Source organism: Eucyclogobius newberryi, unplaced genomic scaffold (genome assembly GCF_026437365.1).
Source record: "Eucyclogobius newberryi isolate DKJ021-1_F unplaced genomic scaffold, fEucNew1.0.hap1 SCAF_11, whole genome shotgun sequence".
Classification (NCBI taxonomy): domain Eukaryota; kingdom Metazoa; phylum Chordata; class Actinopteri; order Gobiiformes; family Gobiidae; genus Eucyclogobius; species Eucyclogobius newberryi.
Genome location: NW_027315735.1, coordinates 39562200 through 39584338, shown reverse-complemented (window position 1 = coordinate 39584338; position 22139 = coordinate 39562200). Strand labels below are relative to the sequence as shown.

At 48.6% G+C, this 22139-nt stretch overlaps 1 protein-coding gene across 1 annotated transcript; it reads right to left on the bottom strand.

Moving 5' to 3' along the window:
- Window positions 1–785: 785 nt before the first annotated feature.
- rbbp5 (retinoblastoma binding protein 5) lies at window positions 786–17224 on the bottom strand. Its single transcript, XM_072440105.1, has 14 exons — window positions 17124–17224; window positions 16656–16681; window positions 14609–14781; window positions 13529–13669; window positions 11364–11526; window positions 7523–7632; window positions 7242–7361; window positions 6993–7146; window positions 6790–6861; window positions 6267–6384; window positions 6093–6162; window positions 3534–3760; window positions 1711–1917; window positions 786–887 (listed from the first exon to the last, which is right to left on the bottom strand). The coding sequence occupies exons 1-14, from the start codon at window positions 17140–17142 to the stop codon at window positions 841–843; spliced, it is 1647 nt and encodes a 548-aa protein (XP_072296206.1). The 5' UTR covers window positions 17143–17224; the 3' UTR covers window positions 786–840.
- Between the last annotated feature and the right edge of the window lie 4915 nt (window positions 17225–22139).

Genomic DNA, 22139 nt, shown 5'->3' with positions numbered 1-22139 from the left:
TTTTTTGTTTGTTTCCTTGTCTGTATCTTTTATGATGCTAATTGATGTATATTAATTTGTATAGAATTAAAATATATATATGTACATATACAGTATATATATATACACAAAAACTCTGAAGCTAATGCTCCTATTAAAATAACTTAGAGCTTAAACTTAGTCTTATTGGTCATTAAAATGTGATGTTGAAACCTACAGTATATTTTATTGTGAAAGGGCAGAGCAGGATCAGGTCCTTATCAACTTTCTTCTGCACGACTGTGCCAGGGTCAAAGGTCAGTGTCTGAACTGTACACGACGTCCAGCGCACAAGTGACTTAATGGTGGAAATGACTGTTCAAGTAGAATTATTGTTAGTGTAATATTTCTGCAAATAAAAGGGTTTTGACACGCCCCCCGAGGACACGCCCCCTGAGGACACGCCCCCTGGAGGACTTCAGGAAAATGAAGCTTTTATTTAGAAACACAAGAGTTTAATTAGAAAAAACACATCACAGGGACAAACACAAGTATTTTACACTTTTCCTCCGAATCACAGATCAGTCCATCACAGATAATCCTCTGTCCAGGCCGGGTCCAGGCCGGGTCCAGGCCGGGTCCAGGCCGGGTCCAGGCCGGGTCCAGGCCGGGTCCAGACCGGGTCCAGGCCGGGTCCAGACCGGGTCCAGGCCGGGTCCAGGCCGGGTCCAGGCCGGGTCCAGGCCGGGTCCAGACCGGGTCCAGGCCGGGTCCAGACCGGGTCCAGACCGGGTCCAGGCCGGGTCCAGACCGGGTCCAGGCCGGGTCCAGGCCGGGTCCAGGCCGGGTCCAGGCCGGGTCCAGGCCGGGTCCAGACCGGGTTCAGTCCAGGCCTCCGAGCTCGTGCTGTTTGTAGGACTGGGACAGACCTGAGACACAAGAGAAGAATCAGAATGAAATAAACTCGAGCTGCAACAATAAAACACTTTAAATCTGAATTAAACTCTTCACATTATTCTTACTTTATTTATTTAGACACTTGTATTTTCATTACATTTATACAGCTGAACCCTGAACCCCGAACACTGAGCCCCGAACACTGAGCCCCGAACACTGAGCCCCGAACACTGAGCCCCGAACACTGAGCCCCGAACACTGAGCCCCGAACACTGAACACTGAACACTGAACACTCAACACTCAACAGTAAAAGTAGAGCCTGAGTTTTCAGACAAACGACACCGCAGCACAGGGGGAGGAGCCACACCACCATGTAGGGTAAAGACGGGTCACATGATCGGCAGCAGGGCGGGCACAGGGCGGGCACAGGGCAGAGGCAGCGGCTCTCAGTCCATCTGGAGACACGCCCATGTAAATGACCCAAAACATTAGTGTCATAAACCATCATGATCGTTCTAAAGGGTTTAAAGTGAGTCCAGACCGAGGAGAGCACAAGCAGCAGGACAGGGACCGGGGACCGGCCACATCCCATTTCTCAGACTCCACCTCCTTTTTCATTTCATTAGGTCAATAATAATAATATAGTTTATCCTTTTACAAGTTCTGCCATTTTCTCACTGGGCCTTGACTCGCTCTAACAGCTCCACAGGCTCCGCCCCCTCAGCGCTGTGGGCCGGCGTTACAGCAGGAAGAGGCGGGGTTCAGAGAAATGAGCCGCGGCCCGGTTTATCCCACTCTCGTCAGCAGCAGCAGCAGCAGCGGGGGTCACACTCGTCCCTCTGTGGGGGTCTTACCTGGAGCCTCTGCCCTGCCCTTGAGCCCCGCGCTGACGTGGGGCCCCGCAGCGGCGCCCCCCACAGGCTCCAGAGGGAACGCGGCTCTGTCCCTGAACGCCTTCGACCGCACAAACTCTCTGTCTTTACCTTTGGAGCCTTTGGGCCTCCCCGCCGTCTTCTTCTTGGATTTACTGTCGCCTTTGACGCCCAGCAGGGGGTGCACTTCTGAGGACGCAAACGCACAGGTCAGGGCGTTACACACGCACAGGTCAGGGCGTTACACACGCACAGGTCAGGGCGTTACACACGCACAGGTCAGGGCGTTACACACGCACAGGTCAGGGCGTTACACACGCACAGGTCAGGGCGTTACACACGCACAGGTCAGGACGTTACACACGCACAGGTCAGGACGTTACACACGCACAGGTCAGGGCGTTACACACGCACAGGTCAGGGCGTTACACACGCACAGGTCAGGACGTTACACACGCACAGGTCAGGACGTTACACACGCACAGGTCAGGGCGTTACACACGCACAGGTCAGGGCGTTACACACGCACAGGTCAGGGCGTTACACACGCACAGGTCAGGACGTTACACACGCACAGGTCAGGGCGTTACACACGCACAGGTCAGGGCGTTACACACGCACAGGTCAGGACGTTACACACGCACAGGTCAGGACGTTACACACGCACAGGTCAGGGCGTTACACACGCACAGGTCAGGACGCGACACACGCACAGGTCAGGGCGTTACACACGCACAGGTCAGGGCGTTACACACGCACAGGTCAGGGCGTTACACACGCACAGGTCAGGGCGTTACACACGCACAGGTCAGGGCGTTACACACGCACAGGTCAGGGCGTTACACACGCACAGGTCAGGGCGTTACACACGCACAGGTCAGGGCGTTACACACGCACAGGTCAGGACGTTACACACGCACAGGTCAGGGCGTTACACACGCACAGGTCAGGACGCGACACACGCACAGGTCAGGACGCGACACACGCACAGGTCAGGGCGTTACACACGCACAGGTCAGGACGTTACACACGCACAGGTCAGGACGTTACACACGCACAGGTCAGGGCGTTACACACGCACAGGTCAGGACGTTACACACGCACAGGTCAGGGCGTTACACACGCACAGGTCAGGACGTTACACACGCACAGGTCAGGGCGTTACACACGCACAGGTCAGGACGTTACACACGCACAGGTCAGGGCGTTACACACGCACAGGTCAGGACGTTACACACGCACAGGTCAGGACGTTACACACGCACAGGTCAGGGCGTTACACACGCACAGGCCCCTCACGTGGCCCCTTAGCCACGCCCCTCACACACACTAGCTTTAGCCACGCCCCTCACACACACTAGCTTTAGCCACGCCCCTCACACACACTAGCTTTAGCCACGCCCCTCACACACACTAGCTTTAGCCACGCCCCTCACACACACTAGCTTTAGCCACGCCCCTCACACACACTAGCTTTAGCCACGCCCCTCACACACACTAGCTTTAGCCACGCCCCTCACACACACTAGCTTTAGCCACGCCCCTCACACACACACTGGAATGACTAAACGCTCAGATCGAGCTCAGATTTATGAAGAAGACATGAGTTCAGTTTGTGATGTCACAAGGTCTCGAACATGGAGACTCCGCCTTCAAAAGAACCGTTCCAAAGTTTTCTATGACAAACCAGTCTGGTGGGCCGGGGCCAAATTAAACGTGGCTAAAGCTCCTACGATCGACCTTTGAACCGTTTGACCTCTGCCACGGCCAATGTGCGTGGTCATAAACAGAAGGTAGTGTCTTACCGTCGCTGGGCACCCCCTGCAGCTCGATGGTGGTAGTGCGCGCCTTCTTTTTGGCCGGAGGCTCGGCGCCGCTCTGTTTCTGCTTCTTGTCTCCGGGGGCGGCGGTCTCGTCGGCGGCTCCGGTCTGAGCGTCGGGGGGCGGGCCGTACGGGTTCTCCTCGGGATCCTCCACCTCGGGAGCGATGGGCAGGTACAGGAGCGCCCGCGAGTCCTCCAGCTCCTCGTCGCTGCAAGAGCACCACACGCAGGGTTAGCTTTGCTTTGGACATCAAGTGAAATTTGGCGAGACAGTATCGATATATCGCGGGCGGCTGTATCGATATCGCATGATCCCATAAACGATCCAGTACATGATCCCGTAAACGATCCCATACATGATCCCGTAAACGATCCCATACATGAACCCGTAAACGATCCCATACATGATCCCGTAAACGATCCCGTAAACGATCCCATACATGATCCCGTAAACGACCCCGTACATGATCCCGTAAACGATCCCGTACATGATCCCATACATGATCCCGTAAACGATCCCATAAACGACCCCGTACATGATCCCGTAAACGATCCCGTACATGATCCCATACATGATCCCGTAAACGATCCCATAAACGACCCCGTACATGATCCCGTAAACGATCCCGTACATGATCCCATACATGATCCCGTAAACGATCCCATAAACGATCCCATACATGATCCCGTAAACGATCCCATACATGATCCCGTAAACGATCCCGTAAAAGACCCCGTACATGACCCCGTAAACGATCCCGTACATGATCCCGTAAACGATCCCATAAATGATCCCATAAACGATCCCATACACGATCCCATACACGATCCCATAAATGATCCCATACACGATCCCATAAATGATCCCGTACATGATCCCGTAAACGATCCCATACATGATTCCGTAAATGATCCCATACATGATCCCGTAAACGATCCCGTACATGATCCCGTAAATGATCCCGTAAACGATATCATAAACGATCCCATACATGATTCCGTAAATGATCCCATACATGATCCCGTAAACGATCCCGTACATGATCCCGTAAACGATCCCGTACATGATCCCGTTAACGATATCATAAACGATCCCATACATGATACCGTAAACGATCCCGTAAATGATCCCATACATGATCCCGTAAACGATCCCATACATGATCCCGTAAACGATCCCGTAAATGATCCAGTAAACGATCCCATACATGATCCCGTAAACGACCCTGTACATGATCCCGTAAATGATCCCGTACATGATCCCGTAAACGATCCCATACATGATCCCGTAAACGATCCCATACATGATCCCATAAACGATCCCATACATGATCCCGTAAACGATCCCATACATGATCCCGTAAACGATCCCATACATGATCCCGTAAACGATCCAGTAAACGATCCCATACACGATCCCGTAAACGATCCAGTACATGATCCCATACATGATCCCGTAAACAATCCCATAAATGATCCCATACATGATCCCGTAAACGATCCCATACACGATCCCATAAATGATCCCGTACATGATCCCGTAAAGGATCCCATACATGATTCCGTAAATGATCCCATACATGATCCCGTAAACGATCCCATACATGATCCCGTAAACGATCCCATAAACGATCCCATACATGATCCCGTAAACGATCCCATACATGATCCCGTAAACGATCCCGTAAACGATCCAGTAAACGATCCCATACACGATCCCGTACATGATCCCGTAAACGATACCATAAACGATCCCATACATGATCCCGTAAACAATCCCATAAATGATCCCATACATGATCCCGTAAACGATCCCGTAAACGATCCCATACATGATCCCGTAAACGATCCCGTAAACGATCCCATACACGATCCCATAAACGATCCCGTACATGATCCCGTAAACGATCCCATACATGATTCCGTAAATGATCCCATACATGATCCCGTACATGATCCCGTAAACGATATCATAAACGATCCCATACATGATTCCGTAAATGATCCCATACATGATCCCGTAAACGATCCCGTACATGATCCCGTAAACGATCCCGTAAACGATCCAATACATGATCCCGTAAACGATCCCGTACATGATCCCGTAAACGATCCCGTAAACGATCCCATACATGATTCCGTAAACGATCCAGTACATGATCCCGTACATGATCCCGTACACGATCCCGTAAACGATCCCGTACACGATCCCGTAAACGATCCCGTAGACAATCCCATACATGATCCCGTAAACGATCCCGTAAACGATCCAGTACATGATCCCGTAAACGATCCAATACATGATCCCGTAAACGATCCCGTACATGATCCCGTAAACGATCCCGTAAATGATCCCGTAAACGATCCCGTAAACGATCCCGTAAACGATCCAGTACATGATCCCGTAAACGATCCCGTACATGATCCCGTAAACGATCCCGTACACGATCCCGTACATGATCCCGTAAACGATCCCGTACATGATCCCATAAAATAAAATGAAATGAAATAATGTCTGTCTTTGCAGGTGTAGGTTGTGACCTGCTGCAGAAGGCCACGATGGGGTCCACAGAGGTCACGTCCACCTCCTCGTCCTCTGCAGCGTCTCCTCCTGAAACACATAACATCACACTCTGGTCAAACATGTCCAAACATTTGAGACTTTCTTTAAAACAAAATTATGTCGTTTGTTTTTGTCTGTCCCCCGTCCCGTACCCGTTTGCTCCGGCTCGCTCTTGTCCTCGTCCTCGATGTCGAACTCGCTCTCTCGCTCCTCGTACTCCACGTTCTCATCCAGCTCTTTGAAGTCCGGAGCAAACGCACTCCAGTTCTCCTGCAAGAGTCGAGTGTTTCAGGTGAAACTGAGTCAAAGAGTCGAGTGTTTCAGGTGAAACTGAGTCAAAGAGTCGAGTGTTTCAGGTGAAACTGAGTCAAAGAGTCGAGTGTTTCAGGTGAAACTGAGTCAAAGAGTCGAGTGTTTCAGGTGAAACTGAGTCAAAGAGTCGAGTGTTTCAGGTGAAACTGAGTCAAAGAGTCGAGTGTTTCAGGAGAAACTGAGTCAAAGAGTCGAGTGTTTCAGGTGAAACTGAGTTAAAGAGTCGAGTGTTTCAGGTGAAACTGAGTTAAAGAGTCGAGTGTTTCAGGTGAAACTGAGTCAAAGAGTCGAGTGTTTCAGGTGAAACTGAGTTAAAGAGTCGAGTGTTTCAGGTGAAACTGAGTCAAAGAGTGTTTGACTGACCACTTGGTTCTGGGCCCAGATGGACACGACGCCGCTGGAGATGGAGGCGATGATCGGACGCACCGGGTGCCACTGAGACGAGACAAACGGGGACAATAAGACAATAAGTTATTGGTCTTCTTCTTATGTTTCAAGAGTAGAATCTGGGGATTGTTTAAGCGGCAGTGAAAGGGTCCGTGGTGTTAAATGAAGGGGCCCCTCACCGCCACGTCCAGAAGCAGCTCCCCTCGGGTCCCGTGGAGGATCTTGACCAGGTTCCCGATGCTCTTCTCCCAGATGTAGAGCGCGTGCTGCCGGGCCGAACCTGCCACGATGTACTCGCCGTCACCGGAGAAGCAGCAGCGCTTCCAGGGAGTTCTGAAACGCCAGAGACACGTTTACCTCTGACCGCACGGACAGAGACTGGACAGAGACTGGACAGAGACTGGACAGAGACTGGACGAGGGCCTCACCTGTTGACCAGGTCCTGGAGCTTCTGCATGGGCTCCGGCTCCCCGTCCCGCCCACAGGTCAGGATCTCTCTGCCGTCGTAAACGCGGATGATTCTGTCGGCCGTGTTTATCAGGAAACAACTGAAAAAAGCAAGTGGTCACTCAGAGGGTCAGGGGCCGCGTGTGCGGAGGGTCAGGGGCCGCGTGTGCGGAGGGTCAGGGGCCGCGCGTGCGGAGGGTCAGGGGCCGCGCGTGCGGAGGGTCAGGGGCCGCGCGTGCGGAGGGTCAGGGCCCGTACACACCTTCCTTTGCGTGCGAACTCGATGGACTTGATGGCCGTGGTGTTGCTGGTTCCCGTGGTAACTCTGAAGGACGCCACCAGCTCCTGAGAGTTTGTCTTCAGAACCAGGATCTAAAGGAAACAGGAACATCTAAGACTGTGCAAGCTCCATGTGTGAACATGGTCACATTGTCGCATGTTCATTGTATCATGGTCACATGTTCATGGTCTCATGGTCACATTCTCATGGTCACATGTTCATGGTCGCATGTTCATGGTCTCATGGTCACAAGTTCATGGTCACAAGTTCATGGTCACATGGTCGCATGTTCATGGTCTCATGCTCACATGGTCACATGTTCATGGTCTCATGGTCACATGTTCATGGTCTCATGGTCACATGTTTATGGTCTCATGGTCACATGGTTGCATATTCATGGTCACATGTTCATGTCTCATGGTCGCATGTTCATGGTCTCATGGTCACATGGTCGCATGTTCATAGTCTCATGGTCGCATGTTCATGGTCTCATGGTCACGTGGTCTCATGTTCATGGTCGCATGTTCATGGTCTCATGGTCACGTGGTCGCATGTTCATGGTCACGTGGTCGCATGTTCATGGTCTCATGGTCACATGTTCATGGTCTCATGGTCACGTGGTCGCATGTTCATGGTCGCATGTTCATGGTCTCATGGTTACATGGTCGCATGTTCATGGTCTCATGGTCTTATGTTCATGGTCTCATGTTCATGGTCTCATGTCGCATGTTCATGGTCTCATGTCGCATGTTCATGGTCTCATGTTCATGGTATCATGTTCATGGTCTCATGTCGCATGTTCATGGTCTCATGTCGCATGTTCATGGTCTCATGTTCATGGTCACATGTTCATGTCTCATGGTCTCATGTTCATGGTCACATGTTCATGTCTCATGGTCGCATGTTCATGGTCTCATGGTCACATGTTCATAGTCTCATGGTCGCATGTTCATGGTCTCATGGTCACGTGGTCTCATGTTCATGGTCGCATGTTCATGGTCTCATGGTCAAGTGGTCGCATGTTCATGGTCACGTGGTCGCATGTTCATGGTCTCATGGTCACATGTTCATGGTCTCATGGTCACGTGGTCGCATGTTCATGGTCGCATGTTCATGGTCTCATGGTTACATGGTCGCATGTTCATGGTCTCATGGTCGCATGTTCATGGTCTCATGTTCATGGTCTCATGTTCATGGTCTCATGTCGCATGTTCATGGTCTCATGTCGCATGTTCATGGTCTCATGTTCATGGTCGCATGTTCATGGTCTCATGGTCACATGGTCGCATGATCATGGTCTCATGTTCATGGTCTCATGTTCATGGTCACATGGTCTCATGGTCGCATGTTCATGGTCTCATGTTCATGGTCACATGGTCTCATGTTCATGGTCTCATGGTCACATGGTCGCATGCTCATGGTCTCATGTTCATGGTCTCATGGTCTCATGGTTACATGGTCGCATGTTCATGGTCTCATGGTCGCATGTTCATGGTCTCATGTTCATGGTCTCATGTTCATGGTCTCATGTCGCATGTTCATGGTCTCACGTTCATGGTCGCATGTTCATGGTCTCATGGTCTCATGGTTACATGGTCGCATGTTCATGGTCTCATGGTCGCATGTTCATGGTCTCATGTTCATGGTCTCATGTTCATGGTCTCATGTCGCATGTTCATGGTCTCATGTCGCATGTTCATGGTCTCATGTTCATGGTCGCATGTTCATGGTCTCATGGTCACATGGTCGCATGATCGTGGTCTCATGTTCATGGTCTCATGTTCATGGTCACATGGTCTCATGGTCGCATGTTCATGGTCTCATGTTCATGGTCACATGGTCTCATGGTCACATGGTCGCATGTTCATGGTCTCATGTTCATGGTCACATGGTCACATGGTCTCATGTTCATGGTCTCATGGTCACATGGTCGCATGCTCATGGTCTCATGTTCATGGTCTCATGGTCTCATGTTCATGGTCACATGTTCATGGTCTCATGGTCACATGGTCACATGGTCTCATGGTCACATGGTCGCATGTTCATGGTCTCATGGTCTCATGTTCATGGTCACATGTTCATGGTCTCATGGTCTCATGTTCATGGTCACATGTTCATGGTCTCATGTTCATGGTCACATGGTCTCATGGTCACATGTTCATGGTCTCATGTTCATGGTCACATGGTCTCATGGTCACATGGTCTCATGTTCATGGTCTCATGGTCACATGGTCGCATGCTCATGGTCTCATGTTCATGGTCTCATGTTCATGGTCACATGGTCTCATGGTCACATGGTCTCATGTTCATGGTCGCATGTTCATGGTCTCATGGTCTCATGGTTACATGGACGCATGTTCATGGTCTCATGGTCGCATGTTCATGGTCTCATGTTCATGGTCTCATGTCGCATGTTCATGGTCTCATGTCGCATGTTCATGGTCTCATGTTCATGGTCGCATGTTCATGGTCTCATGGTCACATGGTCGCATGATCATGGTCTCATGTTCATGGTCTCATGTTCATGGTCACATGGTCTCATGGTCACATGGTCGCATGTTCATGGTCTCATGTTCATGGTCACATGGTCACATGGTCGCATGTTCATGGTCTCATGTTCATGGTCACATGGTCTCATGGTCACATGGTCTCATGTTCATGGTCTCATGTTCATGGTCTCATGGTCACATGGTCGCATGCTCATGGTCTCATGTTCATGGTCTCATGGTCTCATGTTCATGGTCACATGTTCATGGTCTCATGGTCACATGGTCGCATGAAGAGCTGAACGTCTCTGAGACGTGATGAAGATGTTGGACAAGGTTCGTCCTGATCGAGTTGTTTGGGAAACTATTTTTCCCAAACAACAATCTCTGCTCCTCCCACCTCTGCTCCTCCCACCGCTGCTCCTCCCACCTCTGCTCCTCCCACCTCTGCTCCTCCCACCGCTGCTCCTCCCACCGCTGCTCCTCCCACCGCTGCTCCTCCCACCGCTGCTCCTCCCACCTCTGCTCCTCCCACCGCTGCTCCTCCCACCACTGCTCCTCCCACCGCTGCTCCTCCCACCTCTGCTCCTCCCACCTCTGCTCCTCCCACCGCTGCTCCTCCCACCTCTGCTCCTCCCACCGCTGCTCCTCCCACCTCTGCTCCTCCCACCTCTGCTCCTCCCACCTCTGCTCCTCCTCCTGTACCTTTCCTTTTGGCGTTCCCGTTGTATATATATTCGCCTCTGCTCCTCCCTCCTCTGCTCCTCCCACCTCTGCTCCTCCCACCTCTGCTCCTCCCACCTCTGCTCCTCCCACCTCTGCTCCTCCATCCTCTGCTCCTCCATCCTCTGCTCCTCCATCCTCTGCTCCTCCTCCTGTACCTTTCCTTTTGGCGTTCCCGGTGTATATATATTTGCCTCTGCTCCTCCCTCCTCTGCTCCTCCCTCCTCTGCTCCTCCTCCTGTACCTTTCCTTTTGGCGTTCCCGGTGTATATATATATTCGCCTCTGCTCCTCCCTCCTCTGCTCCTCCCACCTCTGCTCCTCCCACCTCTGCTCCTCCCACCTCTGCTCCTCCTCCTGTACCTTTCCTTTTGGCGTTCCCGGTGTATATATATTTGCCTCTGCTCCTCCCTCCTCTGCTCCTCCCTCCTCTGCTCCTCCCTCCTCTGCTCCTCCCTCCTCTGCTCCTCCTCCTGTACCTTTCCTTTGGCGTTCCCGGTGTATATATATTCCCCTCCGTTCCTCCCTCCTCCTCCCTCCGCTCCTCCTACGCTCCTCCTCCTACACTCCTCCTCCTACACTCCTCCTCCTACACTCCTCCTCCTCCTCCTGTACCTTTCCTTTGGCGTTCCCGGTGTATATATATTCCCCTCGGCGGTCAAACGCTGCCACCACGTTGAGGTCCGAGTCGTCGTCCACAGGCAGAACCACGTGTTTGGAGTCGGACAGCGTGAGGAGGACGGGAGCGGACTTCATGGGACACACCAGGACTTTGTCCCTGAGACACAATGTGCAAGACACTTTAAACACATGAAGGAGTCAAACTGTGACACACAAGACTAGAACAGGGACTAGTATTCGGACTAGTATAGGGACTAGTATATGGACTAGTATAGGGACTAGTATAGGGACTAGTATTTGGACTAGTATTTGGGCTAGTATTTGGGCTAGCATAGGGACTAGTATTCAGACTAGTATAGGGACTAGCGTAGGGACTAGTGTTGGGACTTATAGGGACTAGTGTTGGACTAGTATAGGGACTAGTATTCAGACTAGTATTTGGGCTAGCATAGGGACTAGTATTCAGACTAGTATAGGGACTAGCATTGGGACTAGTATTCGGACTATCATTGGGACTAGTATAGGGACTAGTATTCAGACTAGCATTGAGCCTAGTATTCAGACTAGTATTGGGACTAGTATAGGGACTAGTATTCAGACTAGTATAGGGACTAGTATTCAGACTAGTATTGGGACTAGTATTGGGACTAGTATAGGGACTAGTATTCAGACTTGTATAGGGACTAGTATTCAGACTAGTATAGGGACTAGCATTGGGACTAGCGTTGGGACTAGTGTTGGGACTAGCGTTGGGACTAGTGTTGGGACTAGTGTTGGGACTAGTATAGGGACTAGTATTTGGGCTAGCATAGGGACTAGTATTTGGGCTAGCATAAGGACTAATATTCGGACTAGTATAGGGACTAGTGTTGGGACTAGTATTGGGACTAGTATTCAGACTAGTATTGGGACTAGTATTCGGACTAGTATTGAGACTAGTATTCAGACTAGTATTGGGACTAGTATAGGGACTAGTATTGGGACTAGTATAGGGACTAGTATTGGGACTAGTATAGGGACTAGTATTCGGACTAGTATTGGGACTAGTATAGGGACTAGTATAGGGACTAGTATTGGGACTAGTATAGGGACTAGTATTGGGACTAGTATAGGGACTAGTATTGGGACTAGTATAGGGACTAGTATTCGGACTAGTATTGGGACTAGTATAGGGACTAGTATAGGGACTAGTATTGGGACTAGTATAGGGACTAGTATTGGGACTAGTATAGGGACTAGTGTTGGGACTAGTATAGGGACTAGTATAGGGACTAGTGTTGGAACTAGTATTGGGACTAGTGTTGGGACTAGTATAGGGACTAGTGTTGGGACTAGTGTTACTAGTATAGGGACTAGTGTTACTAGTATAGGGACTAGTGTTACTAGTATTGGGACTAGTGTTACTAGTATTGGGACTAGTGTTGGGACTAGTGTTGGGACTAGTGTTGGGACTAGTGTAGGGACTAGTATAGGGACTAGTATAGGGACTAGTGTTGGGACTAGTATAGGGACTAGTATAGGGACTAGTGTTGGGACTAGTGTTGGGACAAGTATAGGGACTAGTGTTGGGACTAGTGTTGGGACTAGTGTTGGGACTAGTGTTGGGACTAGTATAGGGACTAGTGTTGGGACAAGTATAGGGACTAGTGTTGGGACTAGTGTTGGGACTAGTGTTGGGACTAGTGTTGGGACTAGTATAGGGACTAGTGTTGGGACTAGTATAGGGACTAGTGTTGGGACTAGTGTTGGGACTAGTATAGGGACTAGTGTTGGGACTAGTATAGGGACTAGTGTTGGGACTAGTGTTGGGACTAGTGTTGGGACTAGTATAGGGACTAGTGTTGGGACTAGTATAGGGACTAGTGTTGGGACTAGTATAGGGACTAGTGTTGGGACTAGTATAGGGACTAGTGTTGGGACTAGTATAGGGACTAGTGTTGGGACAAGTATAGGGACTAGTGTTGGGACTAGTCAGGGGGGAAAGTGACTCACTACAAATGCTCTAATTATTGTAGTGTTTAGTATCTGCAAATGATTTTAGCATGTACTGTCTGTACAGTACTATCTGCTGTGTACTTTTTCCTTGTACATTTTAGCCATGTAACTGCACTTTTACTGCAGTACACGTTTGTAGTAGTAGTAGTAGTAGTAGTACTCACATATCTCGTGGGTGACACTGCAGTTTGAGGATGGGGGACGGGAAACGAAACCTCTGGTCACAGTCTCCGGTCAGGACGTCCCACTGAGACACGATGTTGTCTGTGGACGCGCTGACCAGTTTGTGTCCGTCTCTGCTCCAACTGGAACCACAGCCACAGAAAACGTGTTAGAAGCGCTGCAGGACCCCGCAGGGCCCCGCAGGGCCCCGCAGAGCTACCCAGGGCCCCGCAGAGCCCCGCATAGCCCCGCAGAGCCCCGCATAGCCCCGCATAGCCCCGCATAGCCCCGCAGAGCTACCCAGGGCCCCGCAGAGCCCCGCTTGGCTACCCAGGGCCCCGCAGAGCTACCCAGGGCCCCGCAGAGCTACCCAGGGCCCCGCAGAGCTACCCAGGGCCCCGCAGAGCTACCCAGGGCCCCGCAGAGCTACCCAGGGCCCCGCAGAGCTACCCAGGGCCCCGCATAGCCCCGCAGAGCCCCGCAGAGCTACCCAGGGCCCCGCAGAGCCCCGCAGAGCCCCGCATAGCCCCGCAGAGCTACCCAGGGCCCCGCAGAGCCCCGCAGAGCTACCCAGGGCCCCGCATAGCCCCGCAGAGCTACCCAGGGCCCCGCAGAGCTACCCAGGGCAAGAGGACAGGAGGACAGGAGGGCAGGAGGACAGGAAGACAGGAGGACAGGAGGGCAGGAGGACAGGAGGACAGGAGGACAGGAGGGCAGGAGGACAGGAGGACAGGAGGGCAGGAGGGCAGGAGGACAGGAGGACAGGAGGGCAGGAGGGCAGGAGGACAGGAGGACAGGAAGACAGGAGGACAGGAAGACAGGAGGACAGGAGGACAGGAGGACAGAAGGACAGGAGGACAGGACAAGAAGACAGGAGGACAGGAGGACAGGACAAGAAGACAGGAGGACAGGAGGACAGGAGGACAGGAAGACAGGAAGACAGGAGGACAGGAGGACAGGAGGGCAGAAGGACAGGAGGACAGGACAAGAAGACAGGAGGACAGGAGGACAGGAGGACAGGAAGACAGGAGGGCAGGAGGGCAGGGCAGGAGGACAGGAGGACAGGAGGACAGCGGGCGTACCACAGGGAGCAGACGGGGTGGATGTGAGCGCTGATGATTTTGGCGATGCCTCGAGTGAGAAAGTCCCAGATGACGATTCGCCCGTCGTTGCAGCCCACGGCCAGCAGGGTCCCCCAGCGGTTAAAGGTGCAGGTGAGGGCCATGCTGATGCAGTCCAGGGTGCCATCGGCCTCCTGCACGACCAGAACAGCATGGAAATAATGTCTGATGTCCCACAGTGTGGCATTAAAGGAAGGACAGCTGGGACAGTCACATCCTCACTTTGTGTTTACTGCATGCTCAGAGCTTCCTGAGCGCTCAGGCTCCGACCGTTCACACACGCTCAGGAGTAAAAGTGTCTTGTACAAACTCACACTTGTCAGCACTAGTTGCACAGAAATGCATTCGTCTTGCGTACTCGTCTTTACAGTCGCGTACTCGTCTTTACAGTCGCGTACTCGTCTTTACAGTCGCGTACTCGTCTTTACAGTCGCGTACTCGTCTTTACAGTCGCGTACTCGTCTTTACAGTCGCGTACTCGTCTTTACAGTCGCGTAGTCGTCTTTACAGTCGCGTAGTCGTCTTTACAGTCGCGTACTCGTCTTATCAGTCGCGTACTCGTCTTTACAGTCGCGTACTCGTCTTTACAGTCGCGTACTCGTCTTCACAGTCGCGTACTCGTCTTCACAGTCGCGTACTCGTCTTATCAGTCGCGTACTCGTCTTCACAGTCGCGTACTCGTCTTCACAGTCGCGTACTCGTCTTCACAGTCGCGTACTCGTCTTCACAGTCGCGTACTCGTCTTCACAGTCGCGTACTCGTCTTATCAGTCGCGTACTCGTCTTTACAGTCGCGTACTCGTCTTTACAGTCGCGTACTCGTCTTTACAGTCGCGTACTCGTCTTTACAGTCGCGTACTCGTCTTTACAGTCGCGTACTCGTCTTTACAGTCGCGTACTCGTCTTTACAGTCGCGTACTCGTCTTCACAGTCGCGTACTCGTCTTATCAGTCGCGTACTCGTCTTCACAGTCGCGTACTCGTCTTCACAGTCGCGTACTCGTCTTCACAGTCGCGTACTCGTCTTATCAGTCGCGTACTCGTCTTTACAGTCGCGTACTCGTCTTTACAGTCGCGTACTCGTCTTATCAGTCGCGTACTCGTCTTATCAGTCGCGTACTCGTCTTATCAGTCGCGTACTCGTCTTTACAGTCGCGTAATCGTCTTTACAGTCGCGTACTCGTCTTTACAGTCGCGTACTCGTCTTTACAGTCGCGTACTCGTCTTTACAGTCGCGTACTCGTCTTATCAGTCGCGTACTCGTCTTATCAGTCGCGTACTCGTCTTATCAGTCGCGTACTCGTCTTTACAGTCGCGTACTCGTCTTTACTGTCGCGTACTCGTCTTTACAGTCGCGTACTCGTCTTTACAGTCGCGTACTCGTCTTTACAGTCGCGTACTCGTCTTTACAGTCGCGTACTCGTCTTTACAGTCGCGTACTCGTCTTATCAGTCGCGTACTCGTCTTATCAGTCGCGTACTCGTCTTTACAGTCGCGTAATCGTCTTATCAGTCGCGTACTCGTCTTATCAGTCGCGTACTCGTCTTATCAGTCGCGTACTCGTCTTTACAGTCGCGTACTCGTCTTTACAGTCGCGTACTCGTCTTATCAGTCGCGTACTCGTCTTATCAGTCGCGTACTCGTCTTATCAGTCGCGTACTCGTCTTATCAGTCGCGTACTCGTCTTATCAGTCGCGTACTCGTCTTTACAGTCGCGTACTCGTCTTTACAGTCGCGTACTCGTCTTAACAGTCGCGTACTCGTCTTTACAGTCGCGTAATCGTCTTTACAGTCGCGTACTCGTCTTTACAGTCGCGTACTCGTCTTTACAGTCGCGTACTCGTCTTTACAGTCGCGTACTCGTCTTTTGACTCTGATGAAGTTATAAGTGTAAAGCTGAGTAAAAACATCTGCTCTGACTGACACAGCATCACAAAAACACACTTTCACAACCAACTTTGTGTTTGTAAAAAGGACATTTGTGTCTTTTAAGAGTGTTAGTTTCCTGACCTCTGGATAGTTCTGCCCAAACGACTCTGCAACAAACACAAGACCAACATTTAAAATCTACACAAACAAATCAACCTTGTTCAGGATCATTTAAAGTCATGTAATAAACTAAATTAGCGAGTTAACAAACGTTACACTTTTAAAATGAAGAACACCCGTTAATAATGAACTGTAACGTTAGTATTATATGTACGGAACGTTATTCAATCATAACAAACACAGTATAAACTAAACCGACAGCTTCACATTGAAGTTAATCTCTAAATAAAACCTTTTACATCTCAAACTGCTCAGAAAGAAGCTCTTTGTTTAATTTTAACTCATAATACCAACGCTCCTTTCGAGGTTAATGTTTGTGTTTAGTGTTGTTAGCTTTTAGCATCTGAAGCTAACGAGCGATTCAAACCACAGCATCTGCATCTCTTTTTCCCCGTGTTTGTGAATAAAAGACTCAGATTGTGAACTGACCGAGCAGCTCCAGGTTCATGGTGAAGCCGGCGCGGGTCAAAATGTGTCCAGAAACCGCACGAATCACATAGAAACTCCGTGTTAGCAGAGGGCTAGCTGTTAGCAGAGTCGCGCCGCTGCTTCTGTCAGGACCCAAACTCAGCGGCCCCGGAACCGCCTGAACGGAAATCTCTTCTTCTTCTTCTTTTTGGCGGGTGGCAGATGTGCACATGCGCATTACCTTTGAGCTTTATTTACAGTCAAGTGAAAAGTTAGTTCCCCTTCAGCCACGTCCCAGAGCCAGTCCCTCCTGCAGAATACAATCTAAATCCTCCATAATAACCATATGTAGTCATATCTAGATCCAGTAATAAAGGAATATCTTATCTTATCTTAAAATATCCTTATGCAGTAATATCCAGATCCAGTAATATCCATATGCAGTAATATCCAGCTCCAGTAATATCCATATGCAGTAATATTCAGATCCAGTAATATCCATATGCAGTAATATTCAGATCCAGTAATAAAGGAATATCTTATCTTATCTTAAAATATCCTTATGCAGTAATATCCAGATCCAGTAATATCCATGTCCAGTAATATCCATATCCAAAAATATTCTTGTAGCGTGCAGTATCATATTAATACTACTAACTGCACCTTTAGTACCTCCCTCGGGCTGGCATCGCTCTCTCCCTCGGGCTGGCATCGCTCTCTCCCTCGGGCTGGCATCGCTCTCTCCCTCGGGCTGGCATCGCTCTCTCCCTCGGGCTGGCATCGCTCTCTCCCTCGGGCTGGCATCGCTCTCTCCCTCCGGGCTGGCATCGCTCTCTCCCTCCGGGCTGGCATCGCTCTCTCCCTCCGGGCTGGCATCCTGAACAAACACTGAAGCAGATTTACAAAGACAAACAAACATGTCGGCATCTGCGGGATCTGTGGGATCTGTTGGATCTGTGGGATCTGTGGGATCTGCTGGATCTGTGGGATCTGTGGGATCTGTGGGATCTGCTGGATCTGTGGGATCTGTGGGATCTGTGGGATCTGTGGGATCTGCTGGATCTGTTGGATCTGTGGGATCTGTTGGATCTGTGGGATCTGTGGGATCTGCTGGATCTGTGGGATCTGTGGGATCTGCTGGATCTGTGGGATCTGTGGGATCTGTGGGATCTGCTGGATCTGTTGGATCTGTGGGATCTGTGGGATCTGTGGGATCTGTGGGATCTGTGGGATCTGTTGGATCTGTTGGATCTGCTGGATCTGCTGGATCTGTTGGATCTGCTGGATCTGTGGGATCTGTGGGATCTGTTGGATCTGCGGGATCTGCTGGATCTGCTGGATCTGTGGGATTGGAGTTAAACACAGTAGTTTTAAACTACTTCAGTGTTTAACAGTAAATAAGTGCCATTACAGGCAGGTGTGACTGCAGTTGGCGATAGACAACCTTTTCCAAAACTTGAGAATGAAAGAGTAGTTTAGATATTGGCCTTTAGTTTGTCAGAACATTAGGATCCTAAAAAGGGGCTGGACAACAGCAGGTTTAAAAGAGGAAAGTGAGGCTTCTTAAAGACTTCTTCAAGTAGTTTAGAATGTGGGCAGTCTGTGGGACACTTCACTGAGGGCTCTAGCCAAGGCTCCATGACACTCAGGAACAGCAGCAGGCTCAGATATCGGGAACAAACTGAAGGTGGACTTAATCCCTTCAAATGTTCTAACAAAAAACATCCTGAGCAGCAGGAAGTTCTCTTTCTTCATTATCAATGTATCTTCTGAATTTGACATTTAGGATGGCTGCTGGGCTCTTCTGCGCTACCGGAACCTTTCTTGCTGCTCCTGCAAACATGACCCCTTTTTTTTTACTCTTTGCACTTTTATTTTTTTCCTTTGGAGAACAATTATACCCCTCATTTTATCTTAAAAAGTGACTCTGATGCAGAATGAAGTCTAAGTCAAAGGATGAAACTATACAAATTAATGTTTTATCCAGATTTATCTCTCTGTTCCAGACTTTGTTTGATGATGGAATAAAACTATCTCTAGATTTATATGGAAATAAACCTCAAATCTGATTTAAAACTCAACAATTATCAAAAGAAAAAGTAGGTGGGGTTTAGCTTGTGTGTAAAATGACTTTATTTCAAGTGAAATGAGAGCGTTGCTGGTGTGATCTAGAATGTGTGCTCAATAGTCTTATACTGAGAGTCATGTGGTGCCGGGGGTTCCTGCACAGGTCTCATACTGAGAGTCATGTGGTGCCTGAGGTTCCTGTACAGGTCTCATACTGAGAGTCATGTGGTGCCTGAGGTTCCTGTACAGGTCTTATACTGAGAGTCATGTGGTGCCGGGGGTTCCTGTACAGGTCTTATACTGAGAGTCATGTGGTGCCTGAGGTTCCTGTACAGGTCTTATACTGAGAGTCATGTGGTGCCGGGGGTTCCTGTACAGGTCTTACTGCAGATGACAGACGCTTGAGTCTGATGGAGGAAGTTAAGAATCCCTGGATCAAATCTGTTCTTACAACATGGAAGGAGCTGATCAGAACATACAAACTAAACACACATGTTACAATCTTAAACTGGTAAAGTTTTATGACCAAAGGTTTTGTACCAAATAGAACTGACCTGAGACTCAAGGTCTGGAGGACAAAAGGTCTAAAGGTTTTTCACCAGATGTAAAAGAGAATCACATGAAAAGCTCTAAGATGTGGAAAGAGAAACAGGACTTTTATTGTTTTTTACAAATAAAGACTTATTATAAACAAGACATTAATGTATTGGATGTTTGTCTGCGTTTATTTGTGCCTTAATATTCTTTTTCTTTTCTCTTTGAAAGTCTGCTCGCTTTGACTTCTGTCCTCTGTTCCCTCTGGTCCTGTTTTATGTCTTTGTGTTATTTTTATGTTCAATATATTCGTAAAAAGAAACAAAGTAAAAAGAAAAAACCCAAAAAGTTGTTTTACAGTGCTTCTATTGTGAAGGTAGTACTCGGTGTACTTCATTACTGCAGTAATCTGTAGTAGCACTGTGTCTGTATTAAATTGCAGCATTTGCTTAATATGCTTTTATTGTGAAGGTAGTACTATTGGTACACAAAATATTTCAATTACTGCGATATTTAAAAACTGACCAAAGTATTGAACCGTTTCAAACTGTTGAAAAGGACTGACATTGTAAAAGGTTTGGTAATGAAATTAATGGGTAGTACATTTTACAAATACTGCACATACTGCACATACTGCACATACTACAAGAGGTTTAAGTACCGGCACTAATGCGAGGAGTCACAGTACCACAACAAATATAACAAAAGTACAACCATATAACGTAATTTAAAACATAAACCTGTAAAAGCAGTTTTCTATTAAAGTGAATGGGAACAAAAGTACTGCAATACTGCAAAAAGTACAAGAGATACAAGTAAAGAAGCAAGAGTACAAAATATTCAACTCATGTAGTAATCTCATTTATTCTTGCATAACAACCGTAACCATGACGTCAAGTTGATCGTCTTAAAGGCCAAGATTCTAGAACGGCCATAAAACACCATGTTTGGTCTCACAGCGGCGTTACTGCAGTAAAAGTACAAGAATGCTATGAAAAGAGCACAAGAGATACAAGTACAAGAAGCAAGAGTACAAACGACGCAGTTGCACAAGATCCAAACAGATGCAAAAAAATGCAAAAAGTACGCCAACAAGTCTCATTCAATTTAACGGAAGTACAACTTGAAGTACAAATACTTCAAATATTACAAGTACCAAAAGTAATGTCAAGAGTCACACCATGTAAGAAATTATTCTAAAAAAAAAGGCAAAACGGTCAAATCGGTGCAAAAATACGACGTGAAATGTGCTGAAAAGTGTAAAAGTTCTAATAGTGACGGCAAAGTTCTTCTTTATGATCTATTATTGAGTCCAGACATAATACTGATAGTACTGCTACTACTACTACTACTACTACTGCTGCTGCTGCTGCTGCTGCTGCTGCTGCTGCTGCTGCTATTGCTACTACTACTACTACTACTACTACTACTACTACTACTACTGATACTACTACTACTACTACTACTACTACTACTACTACTACTACTACTACTACTACTACTACTACTACTACTACTACTGCTACTACTACTACTACTACTACTACTACTACTACTACTACTACTACTACTACTACTACTGCTACTACTACTACTACTACTACTACTACTACTACTACTACTGATACTACTACTACTACTACTACTACTACTACTATTACTATTACTATTACTACTGCTACTGCTACTGCTACTGCTACTACTACTACTACTACTACTACTACTACTACTACTGATACTACTACTACTACTACTACTACTACTACTACTACTACTACTACTGCTACTACTACTACTACTACTACTACTACTACTACTACTACTACTACTACAACTGATACTACTACTACTACTACTACTACTACTACTACTATTACTATTACTATTACTATTACTATTACTACTGCTACTGCTACTGCTACTGCTACTGCTACTGCTACTACTACTACTACTACTACTACTACTACTACTGCTACAACTGATACTACTACTACTACTACTACTACTACTACTATTACTATTACTATTACTATTACTATTACTACTGCTACTGCTACTGCTACTGCTACTACTACTACTACTACTGCTACTACTACTACTACTACTACTACTACTACTATTACTATTACTACTACTACTACTATTACTACTGCTACTACTACTACTACTACTACTACTACTACTACTGATACTACTACTACTACTACTACTACTACTACTACTACTACTACTACTACTACTGATACTACTACTACTACTGATACTACTGATACTACTACTACTACTACTACTACTACTGCTACTGCTACTGCTACTGCTACTACTACTTCTACTACTATTACTACTGCCACTGCTACTGCTACTGCTACTACTACTACTACTACTACTACTACTACTACTACTGCTACTACTACTACTACTACTACTAATACTACT